This window comes from Ammospiza caudacuta, chromosome 3 (assembly GCF_027887145.1).
Source record: "Ammospiza caudacuta isolate bAmmCau1 chromosome 3, bAmmCau1.pri, whole genome shotgun sequence".
NCBI lineage: Eukaryota > Metazoa > Chordata > Aves > Passeriformes > Passerellidae > Ammospiza > Ammospiza caudacuta.
In genome coordinates, this window is record NC_080595.1 from 51,831,272 (window position 1) to 51,843,485 (window position 12,214).

Here is a 12,214-nt window from a genome sequence, read left to right on the forward strand (position 1 = left end):
TCCCTCAGCTGGGTCTGCAGCCTCAGTTTGCTAACAAGCATGGGTTAGCAAGAGCTGTGCACAGCAGAGGTATCTTGCCATGTAAAGCACACAGGATAGTCATCTCTATGCAAAACTACAAAAAGGAGAAAAATGTTGGCTGAATGGAAAAAAGAAGATAAAATTAGTACAAGAAAGAGGACATATTTGCAAAGTTGTAGGCATTTAGAAATAAATATAAAATCTTCAAAAAAATTATTCAATGTCCTCTTCATCACATCTGAACAATGTTTAAAGTATTGTGTGAAACAAGGGGACATAAGCAAATTTCCCATATTTAATGGCATGCACCACATTTGTCCCATCATTAGACATGATAAACCAATGAGAAAAAGAAAGCAAGGGGTAAAACCACTCTTTGTCATGCAGCTTCTCTTACACATTCACTGCAGGGATTTTTCAAAGCTGCACATGTGCCGACGGACACTGGCTGGTGGGCGAGAACTCTGGCTGCCTCTTCCTGAAGATTGAAAAGAAAAACACACCCAGTGAGTGGCTATACACATGTGCATACATGGTGGCTATACCACTCAATAGGTGCCTGTCCCTGACCTATGTTTGTGGATTTCCCATTTTTCATTCTCTTGTCACCTCAACCTCCACATAGCTATCTCCTTGGCTCCAGCACAATACTGGTTAAAATAGATTTCCACGGTGTTCATTCTGCTTCCTGTGCTGAGCCTTGATGCACTTTTCCTACCAGATGGCAAGGGCTGCTGTGTATCTAGCTGTCAGAGGAGCTTCTCCCCTGATATTCTCAACATAGGATGAAACGATGAAAAAAGGAGCATCTGCCCCTCACATCTTATTTACAAAAGAATCACCAGACATTTTTGCTGGTGGAGTTTTTAATATATACTCAGCTGCTGTTTTTTCCTTTGTCTCTCTTCTCCTAATACGCTTTTCTAAATGTTTCTTTTACTTTGGAACTCTGGCTGAATAGTCACTAGCTTTCATTTTATGTGATTTCACTGCTGTACTTCTTTTTTTTTTAAAGGAAGCATTGGGTTTATTGAGGTAGACACAAAATGAATAGTCTCCTAAGTACTCTATCTGCAATGGTAATTCAATATAGAATTGCAGATTGCAGTTTGGGCTGTTAATATAGGATGATTTCCATTTAATTTTTCTTTTCTTCCTTGCCCTGTCAAGCAGATGCAGATTCTCATTTGTCTTCCCCAGTATCAATAAAAATAATATACACACAAGCACGTGCTTTGACAAAAATCTCAGGTATTTTTGCACATGAAATGTATCACTGAATTTCTGAAAAAAAATTAAAATAAAATAATCATTGTATTGCAAATAAAATGCAAATAGAAATTCAGCATTTCTCCCCATCAAACAGTCATAGTGCATGCTTGGCAGACTTCTGTGTACCTCCAAATGACAGATTCATGGATGGTGTGTGCACGTACTACGTACTCAGCACATGAGCCCAACAAGCCATTCCTCTCACCATGTAGGAAAGCACAGGAGCACAGCATGATGTACACAGAACACATGCATACCCATTTGGGAGCAGTAGATGCCTTGAGATGACTTCTGAACTATTATGAATAAAACACAAATAAGACATTCTGTTGAGCAATTTTGCCAACCTGATTACTTTGAAGCCTCTAGAAAAATTTAATTCCTTACCAGGTTGTAATGGAATCACTGAGATTTGAAAATTTAAATGTGGTCATGACTAGGAACTTATCTAGCATGCTCTCTCCTCTGCCTTATTAAAGGCACAGGGATTGTTAGGCTTCTGATTAGACAGAATATTTAGCATTTCTACCGTCTTCCATTTTTCTTAATCAATTGAGAGAATAAGAGCTTTCTACGTCCTGTGCTTTTTGTTCAGTCACAGGAACTGATTTTACAAAACAAGTAGGGACACACAGTTGATTATCTGAGAGAAAAAGTAATACGTGTTTCACACACATGTACTGCTATGCACTCAATGGAGGGCACACAGCCACAGACAGCCCTGCTAGGACCATGGAAAAGGTTTTGTTTCACAACATGGCTTGGACCTTGGATCCCTCTGAGTCAACAGACTTTGGCAGCCATCATTCCTCAGCTGCTGCCATTTGCTGTCACTTTTGGGTTACTTAGCTGCACCCCCTTTGTGCTTCTTCTTACTCATCTATACCCCTGTAGTGAGCTCAGAGGAGTTTGCTCTCCAAGCTTTGGGCATTTCTTGGTCTTGTTATGAAATCCTCCTAAGTGAAAGGAAGAAAGAAGCCTGCTTCCTCAAGCAGTTCAAAATGCCTCAAAACATGTTCAAAATACAGCAAACTCCTCTCTTACTGGGATTGCAGTTGTGTTGCTCAGCCAAAATCAGACACAGACATTGCATCTAATAGAGTTTGCAACCCCCAGATGCCTGGCCAGGTTTGCATTCTGGAAATTGGTTTGCATTGTTGTTGTTAAAATGCTGCCAAGCTCCATCAAAGCAGTGGTCTGACTTTTCATCAAGGTCAAGGGTGATCCCCACACGGTGATGCACCGCATATACCTAGCAGAAATCACCTAAATCTTAGGGTTCATGCTTCAGTAGAATTTGAATTCATAGTGAAATTTAGATTTATAAAATGGGAAATGTAGAACATGTGTTGATAATATTTCAGTGAATTATTTTCCAATTATCAAGTCAATGTCAACTGTGTAAATATTAATAAACACTTTTGATGCATTGAATAAGAAGTATCCTTGTAGGCTTTCTTTTATCTTCCTAGTAGTGTGTGCTAATATTACAGAGCCGTGATTCAGAATTAATGCCCAGATCTCTATACCTTTATATTTTTTCTTTTATTTTTAACGATGGCAATGTATCCCTGCTTCTTTCTCCTAGCCTTGCAGGCAGTAGCAGCACTTCACATACATTTCTCCGGTTATAAAACATTAGATACTCTGCCCATCTTTACAATATGAGGATTAATGAGTCATTTTGGGGGCAGCCTTCTCAAGGGTAATTCCTGCTGAGTAGTTATCTGTATCCTAAGCCCAGAGGCAGGATGGATCTTCTGTGCATTTGAACAAGGAGTTGGCATGCCATCATGAAAGTGTCTGAGTTGCTTTATAAGGAACCCCTGGGTGCAATAAAAGGGAGTCTGGCAGAGGAAGCAGGGTGGCAGTGCAGAGGGTTCCTGAAAGAAGTGGCTTAATTGCTTTACTTTATGTTCTTTGAAGGAGAAAAATGCTTCTGGCTAGTCATTCAGAACAGGGTAGGTAACAAGCCTGTTGAAATCTGCAGTGAGGAATATAAAGCATCAGAGGGAAGAGTCAGTCTTGCCACCATTTTTCCTCTTAAGTGTAAATGAATCATCCCACGAGGCAAACAGCTGTGTCAGGATTATAGGAAGTGTAAATTCTTATCTGCAATGTTTTATATCTGTGCAGCTGTGAAACTAGGAACATTCACCTTCTGCTCTGGAATTATCCCCTCTGCTCAATCAGACTCCCAAAACAGAATGAATCTATCTGGTGCCCAAGAAAACTGGGATGCAGTACACTGTGCTACTTATCATTGAAGTCATGGTCAGAAATCCCCCTCCCTAGGTGTACTTCAAGCTGTAAAAAATCTTTCTCATTTCCCATGTGAAAAAACATACAGCATATCACCAGAATTTGTACAATCTCATTTGAAGCAACTGACCATCAACAACATCAGGAAAAAAGTAAAGTGGGGAGGATATTCAAGAGAAGTTGAGTGGTAGCATGAATAAACTCCTAGTTTTTAAGAACTACTATATAACCCCTACCTGTAGCACAGAAAAGGAGAAGCCTTGTACCATAAATTCTTGGCACACTGCCTCACATTCAAGAGCAGTTCCTGCTCCAACACTCAGACTGGCTGCCCTCTGCACTCCCAAGGAATATCTCAGCAACACCAGAAACTTTCTGGCCTGCATTTCACCTCCTCAGTGCTCCAGCAGTCTGCAAGGAGACTGGGAAGGTAAGTAAACCTCGTGTAATGAACCAGATCACTGAAGTGTTCAACCAAAGTCTCATCCCAGAGCCTCATGCCTCTCCAGTTCTAGCATCTTCCTAGGAAGAAGCATGTTCCTCTTCAGATGTTTGTGTCTTTGAAAGGTCAGGTTTTATGTAGAGTTGTCATGGCTGGATCAAAAGATATCTACAAAAAAAGAAGCAAGGTCATGTCCCTTTCCTGTAGGATGAGAAGCTGAATTTTCAATGCCTTTCATATGACCAAGGACCTGATAAAATATTCCTAAGCCAATAGAAGTTGGGAAGATGGACCGACTCTTTGTACAATTTAATTTTTTAAACACAAGGCCAGAATTCCAGTCTAAGTGATGTCTGGAAATAATTGCTCTGAGTTTAAAATTAATTATGCTAATCAATGGCACAGCAACAAGTTTTGGAGAGAAAGGAAGAGCTGTGGAGCAAAGAGCAGTGCGAGTCCATAGGGTTATTCACCCTCACCCAGCAGAGTGAGGCATATGGGTAATAATCACCCAGAGAGGACTGAGAAGCAGGAGGGATTTCATGACACATGCTTTCTGTTGAGGTGTGAGCATCTGCTGAAAAGGACAGAAGGGTCAAGATCACCAAGGAGAACATAATGTCAGAAGGTTGCCCAGAAAGACCTGGCACTGAGCTGGATAGTGAAGATGGAGCATAGGCTGTGTGTACTTCAGGTCACCCCAGGGCAGCAGGAGCCAGCTGTGTGCTGGGGGGGGTGCTCTGGCACTCCCCAGTTGCTCCCTTCTGCTGCTCCACCTTCTCCTCTGTGTCAGCACAACCCTTGGTGCAATTATTCAATCATCTGGCAGGGAATGACAGGGACAGCTAATCTAGGTCACAATCATGCCAGAAAAAGAAAGGAGAAAAAAAAACCCTCTTATTTCCCAATTTGATTTCACAGCATGGCTGTCCAGATTCTTCTCCCTGCATTGGCAAAGTGATGGCATGGGATAAAGGAAGGCTTTGAGTGTCAGTTCTGGCTCAGAGCAGCTTAAAGCATTTGTGGGTTTACAGGCTATGATAGCCCAAAGTAGCTGCAGGAAAATCTCTTGATTGTCTGGGATGGTGGCAGGAGAGATTTTTGAGATAACTTATATAACACTAGGATTAAGAAATGTACACAGCCTTATGTTTCAGAGGATATGGGAAAGCAAAGGAGGAAGGACTGCTCCTTGGCTGGGGAGCACAGAGATGCCTGGGGCCACCCTTTGTGCTCCCCCAGAGCCTGTAGTGGCCAGGCACACGAGCTGTGCCTGCCCACCCAGGCAGTCCCTGCTGAGCCCACTAAGGAAGCTGCCAGCTGGGCACGGGAGCCCACGGCTCAGCGGGGCTGGTGCCACCCACACCCTCATCTGCTCACTGGGCACCGCCTGCATGGGCTGTGCTGCCCTGGCTGTGCTTTCAGGTGCAGCTCCCGGCCAATCCCTGTCAGCCTGCCCGAGGTAGATAATCCCTCTGTAGGGGTTTCCACAGACTGTGGGATTTGCTTTCTTTGGTTTGATTGGTTGTTTCTTGGGTGTATTGGCTATCTGGTTAGTCAACTTGTCTGGGGGGCTTTGAGATGCAAAAAATATGAGAAACGTGAAATAAGACCCAATTTCCAGACAATGCTTTATCTGGGAAGGCAGGGCTTGCAAGCCAGCCAAAACAGGCTGAATGGAACCATCTGAAAATTTGGGTTGTGCCAGGAAAATAAATGGCCAGAAGATAACATTTTAAAAAATCCATTCAAGTAGAGGGGAAGACCAACAAGAACTCTAAGTAAGTGTGTGAAGATCCTGGCTTTAATACACCAAGGATGAGGAAAGATGAATAGTGCTGGGTCAAGAGAAGGAGGATCTACTAACTAGAAGGTGGCTTGTAGATGGTTATTTAAACTGAACCTGGGATTCTCTGGGGCTGATCAGACTGAAATTGCAAACACCAGCAAACAATTTACTAGCAAGGAGTTGCTATAATCAGATCAAGGGGCACTTGTTTTGATAGAGTTTATGATCAGCTTTGACATCTCTGGCTGTGGTGCTGCAGCATAGCTGTGCTAAACTAATAATTTGCTGCTGAAGAGGACAACTCTCACCCCTGTTCCCCAAACCATGGGCATCAGGCACAGTTTCTCTGGTACTGACATTAGTGTCGATTTGACCTTGAAATCTGGCTCAAGGAATCCAGCAGACAGTAATTCATTTTCTTTTCTTTTTTCCTCTTTGTAAGGATAGTTTTATAGGATGGAAGAAAGCACATCTTGCACACCACAAAAGAAGAACCAGAGAGAGTAGAGAAGGGGAAACAGCTTAAGAAGAGATAAACTGAAGCAGTAAGCTAGAAAGGGTAAATTATCTATAATGAACTAACAAGAAACCTGGTTTTAGTTGTCAAGTGGGCTTGAAAGTGACAAATTGTGTGATTGCTTTCAGCCTGCACAATTGTTTGGTGTTTACAGTGATAATGACTTTTAACCTATGCTTGTCAGGTGTGGGAGGCTGAATGCCAGAGCACATATATGCTCTGCAGAATTAGTTGACTTGTTATTTCAAAATTAAATAGTCTCTTAACAACTTTTGTGTGGAGGCAGATGTTATATTGATACAATATATTTTCAACCCACACTGAAGGTGGTTTCTTAGAGTCTTTTGGCACAGGAGAGAACCTAGCTTCTCATGCTGGCCATGTTTATTAGTGACTCTTTGACAGTCTATTTCTTCTGTGTGGTGGAGTCTGTTCTACAGCTATATCTGGGTCTGAAAGCCCTAAAAGAGTTCTGACAATGAATGACAATAACATTCAGAGTCCTTGAAGCACAGAAGTAAGAACACACAAAGAACACACAGAAGAGAGGGCAATGTGCTCAGATCTCTGCTCTGGGTGTGAATAGTTTTCAGTGTGTTTGGGACAAAGGAAAAACAGAAGACAAATAAAAAAAAAGCATCACTCCATACTAGCTAAAAAAAAAAAAAAAAAAAAAAAAAAAAAAAAAAAAAAGCAAATAAAACCAAGTTGCCCATTACACATGTTGGAGGGATAGATATTTAGCAAAGACTACATCCAGATTTTGGATTGAGTAGTGCACCAGAAGTTAGTCTTTGCTTTGCCATATCCATAATATCCATATACAGGTATTTGTAAATGAACATGTCTGAATGTGCAGATTTTATTTCTAAGAGGGTGTAGAACCATACGCACCTACATTCCCTTAACAGAGATGGACCAACTTCTCTCTCTGGGGATAGGATTCATTTGTGAATTACAGTCTGGCTAAAAATCAGATGTTTTTTTGGCATGTGATCACAATATCTGCAGTTTGTCTTGTGGTGTTTTGCTTTGTGAGGCATCCCTGAACAAAGGGGTGAGCACATCATAAGAAGGGATAAACTCAGTGGACAAGCCAGAAGGCAAAATGTCTTTCACATCAGTGAAAGAGAAGACATGCAAATTTTGTCCCCTTCTTGGGCTCCTATGTGCCTCTTATGTGTCCCTAAGCAAGGAAAAGGATTAAATAAATAAGCAGTAGTTCTGCATTTTCCATTAGTAACTTTGCACTGAATTGTCGGGATGAATCAAAAGTATTTTTCAGATGTCTTAACTTGATGAAAAAACAAACTCCAGTATTAACTGTATATAGATGTGTATAATACTTCTGCTTTTTTACAGTCTTGTTCTTATTTATAAAGAATATCAGGGATCCACATGATACCCTTCAGCACCCAAATTTTTTCACCCCTAAACTAGCTCAATGATGTATGAAATCACAAGGTGGCTCCGAGACCCCTGCAGAATAAATGCTTGCAGAACACCCTGCATGTTCATTCTAACAAGTATTTTTACATGAATTATCACATGTTTGTGTAATGTCACAGCTCTCTTAATTTCTGCTGAGGTGAGGTGACCAGCAGTGGCATGGGCTGAAACATCACACTTAGAGAATAGAAAGGAAGTAAATTGCATTCTTCTCTTAAAAATTGTTAAATTGACCTCTAGAAGACTTGTATGTTCTTCATTCCATTTCCAATTTACATTTCAGAGCAACACTCACACACAACATGGGTGTGGAGATTGGTTCTTTTCCCAAAGGGTGTGCTTATGAGAGTTGGAATCTGATTTCTACATGAAATATAAAGAACTATCCTGGGGTTTAGGCGCTTAACTGGATGTAACCTTGAACACCTATTTATCTATCTGACACTCTTTAAAGGCGAAGTTTTCTTCCCTATTTCTCTCACAGAGACAATTGTAACCAAAACAATGTGTGAGTGTGGTGCTAAGCAGATAAGCAACACTTGCTTATCCCTACATGGGAACACAATTGTTTGTATCACTCACTAATGAGTTGATGCACTTTTGCAGCATCTTAACTCGATATGAATAATGTATACAAGTACCAAAATACAAGGAAATGTAATAAGTGATCCAGTCAAGCAAGAAATTAAATTACGAGTGGTGTCCTTATTCCTGTGGTTTATGCCAAGAAAGATCCTAGCTTTCCCCAGGGTTTCTGTAGTGCTGCCTTTGCTTCCCCTCAGTCAGGAAGCAGAGATTGTGGTACCTAACTGCAAAGCTCCCCTCTGATGTGACTCTGTATCTTTCTGTCATTGTGCTTAAGTATTAATATTCATTAAACAAAGCTGCCTGGTTCTACAGCAGTGCCCCCAAGCAGAAAAACATTTTGTGATTCAGCATCTTGAGAGCTGTAAAACAAGAGGAAGAGTAGTAAAGTGAAGTTCCCCAGCAGTCCTTTGGCAAGAACCAGGATGGACTCAGGGACTGTGCCTTAGACATATGTCCTGTCAAAATCTCCTGGGAGAACAAAGTTGTGCCCATCCCTGAAAAGACTGTGGTAAAACTGCCATGGACTGGGAACTTCTGAGAAAAGGAGGAAACTGCATAGAACCTTACACAACAGCCCTCTCATTTAATGTACCCTGGATATAAAATGTGACTCTGGTGATCAAGGAGCAGGTCTGGATGGGAGCTCAGGGTGTAGGCAATGTATCCTGTAAACTTATTCAGTATATGGATTTTGTCTTAGGGGGGTTTATCCCCACTGTTCTTTCTGGGAAGTCACTGCAGAACTTCATAGCTTTTTCCAAGTTATTTCTCCCAAATGTAGTCTCAGGCAGCCTCTGTTTGGCTGTGGAAGCAAGCCCAGAGGACTGAAATTAAATTGCCAGGCCTTTTGGTTTTGCAAACATCCCAATCACAGCATGTATTTTTGTCCACTTCTTCTCCTCATTTTGTTTTAGGAATGGCATGTGATCAGCTATGCATGAGCTGGAACTCTCTCTAGCTGGTATAATTTGCAAGGAAATCTTTTGCAGTGCTTTATGCAGCTACCCCCCTTATTTCTCATTAGAGGGATTAAAAAACCCACTATCACCAGACTGGTTATTTTGCACATATACACCCTGATAGACAATTTGGTGTATGATTTGATATCTACATATGCCATGCCTGGTTCTTCAATAAGTATGGGGTTTAGTAGTTATTTAAATGAGAAAGTCTTTTATCCCTTATTCTGTATTTTATTTTTTGGTCTATGGGCCAGAACTAGAATATATGTGTATCATAATCCAATGCAAATTCAAGGCTATTGAAGACAATATTAGATATAATTAATAGATCAAATTTAACAGAGAAACCCTGCAGCAGGGCTGGAAAAGATTGTTACTGGAATCCTAAGTTTCACACTCCCCTGTTATTTTTTGTTTCTTCCCTGTTCTTTAACTCTGGTTCTAAGAGTCTCTTTGGAACCACGTAACTGTCCTCTGGGAGTTTTAAATCAGTCTGGGAATTTCACTTAAATCAATATACTGACAAGGACAGAACAGCTTGACTGGGTTTGCTGTATTTTCTTACATGAAATTCACATCACATCTACAAGAGAACTGGGTAAGAGCTGTTACATGTCACAGTGCTATGTGTCTGCAAAATCTTTCATGGCTTAAGACCAGCAAACAGCCCAGCAAAGCCAGCAAACATACTAGCTGCTGAGAGAGAGGTGTTTGGCATTAAAACCTACAGCTATCCTTTGTGAGCATGCAAGAGGCTTTCCCAAAAAGGCACTGCAACCTCAGAAAAGGGTGGAGGATTACACTAAGTGCAGAAGCTGGGTAAATGTTAGGGAGGGCTGAAATAGGAAGATGAATCAGGCCTGACCAGGGTGCCCCCTGCCTTCCCTGTGACAGCTGGGTCACCAGGAGCCATTCTAGAGCTGCCACATCTGCAACAACCTGTCAAGGAAGCAGACTCCTCCTGAGTGTGTTGCAAAGGTGAACCAAATGTCCAGGGGTTTTGGAGCCCCATGCCCTGGTTGGGAGCTGGGAGCCTCAAAGCCATGGACCAGGACAGCACCTTGTGCCCCATGGTGCTTTTGCCCCAAAAACAGGGTGTGGGTGTCACCATTTTATTGGAGGTTAATGGAGAGATCAGATATACAGCAATAAATTGTTTAAATAAACAACCTTATCTGTCCTGTACAATTTTGCCAATTTATTTTTTCTTTTCAATCTCTATATAAACTTCCCACTGGCAGAAGCTCACATCCTTTCTGCTGTTCCAAAATTCTCTTTCATGATATGCCATTTCCCTCTGGGGTAAGCTTCAGTAGGATGGCAGTGCAGGCAAAGCAGGCTTAAGGGTCTTCTTGAAAATCCCTTGGAATGTGGTGTTTTCCAAGGCCTGTAATGGTAAAAATTAGGGTCTGTCTTATTGTGTCTGCAATACTACTGCAGGACACAAGAAGTTTACCCACTGCATCAGGTTTCTAAATTGCAAAGCAAGGTAGTCTACCATCTCCTATCAGATTCAGCAATTGTCTTTATACTGTTTTGGCGCTGTTGTAGGAAGGTAAAACTGCACAAGATGCTGATTTGTGTAAGAAGCATTTAAAAATAATTCTTGTGTGCTGCAAGCTAGATGACACACTTCAGGACCAAAAAAACCACTTCTCTCATTGGGCCTGTCCTGAAAACAGGATATAATATATCCCTTTTACAAGAGAAGGTACAATGGCGACCAGTTTTTATTAATCCTGCTTGCACTTTCCACTAAACCTACTCAGAGGTTTTGATACATTTTAGCCAGACTGAGTGAAAAATTACCCCTGCGGCTGTTGCCAGGTTAAGATAGATTGTTTTGTTTCCATTTCACCTACTTTAGCCTGTAGAGATCAGGACAAAAGGCATTGTTTTACTTACATTGAAAGTGCTTTCATGAATTCTGTTCACACTTTTCTCTCTCCCTCCTTGCCTCTATAACCCCTGCTTAAAGACAAAATATTGACTGTGCAGAAGAATAGCATAATAGTGAGAAGATGGAGTACTCCTGAGCACTATTTCTGTGACAGGGCTGTTAGGCCGGACTAAGTGACAGGCTGTAAAATATCTACATCTGAGCAACTGCAGCAGAGCATGCTGAACATTTACTCTCTGTGTCTGGAAGCTCCAAGTCTTGCCATGCTTCGTTGTACACTTTGCTCCCCCCACACCATAAAAACCAGTGAAACAAAATCTTCTGGACATACTTGTGCTAAGATTCCCCTCACCACGTGTCTGTGGGAGGCTTTGAAAATTAAGGAGGTGAAGAGCCCAAAAACCTTTGTGGACTGTGAATGGCCAAGGGAAATGAGCCCAGAAAAGCATGGCTTGTCAGTACAGGTTGCTCAAGACGAAATGGCAACTCAGCAAGTCAATGTAAAGAGAAACATCAACTTCAGAACACCTGGAGATAATTTTATAACTGGCAAGACAAAAAAGCAGGTGGTTCCCTAAGCCATGCTAAGGAACAGACATGTCAATAGAGGTTTTTATCTGAGAACCCTGATTCTCAGTTTAAAAACTGTATGTAGGAAGCCAGCACACAGGGAGAAAGGATAAAGGGAGGCAGGAAGAAGTTACTAGGGGATGTTGGGTTGTCTGAAAATTTTTGTTGGAATAAAATAAATACATTTGAGAGATCTGTGGCCCAGGTGACCGGATGTCTGTGACAGCAGTCTAGAAGCATGGACTGCTGAAATGTGTGAAAAAGATAAATTGCAACTTTAGAAGTACTTTAAATCAGCTATTCATTCCTAAAGGCAGACACCTGGATGAAGAATAATTAAATGTAAATATACTAAAATTATAAGGGAAAAGCAGGTAGCCTATGCATTAATGTGGAGTCCTGGCCATTCAGTAAGTTTTACTAGTTGGCTTCCTTTTAACTC

The 12,214-nt window shown here is 41.4% G+C and overlaps 1 protein-coding gene across 3 annotated transcripts in view; it reads right to left on the reverse strand.

The window, feature by feature from the left end:
• GRM1 (glutamate metabotropic receptor 1) overlaps positions 1 to 12,214 on the reverse strand; it is a 177,868-nt gene that overhangs the window by 11,254 nt on the left and 154,400 nt on the right. The window contains exons 8-9 of one of the 3 annotated variants that reach the window (XM_058801078.1): positions 1,551 to 1,589; positions 439 to 499 (exon numbers count right to left, since the gene is read on the reverse strand). The exons of 1 other annotated variant lie outside the window; for it this stretch is intronic. In XM_058801078.1, coding sequence (XP_058657061.1) covers positions 439 to 499; positions 1,551 to 1,589 — 100 coding nt within the window. Of the gene's footprint in view, positions 1 to 438; positions 500 to 1,550; positions 1,590 to 12,214 lie in introns of those variants that run through there. One more of the 3 variants, XM_058801079.1, reaches the window with a different exon arrangement.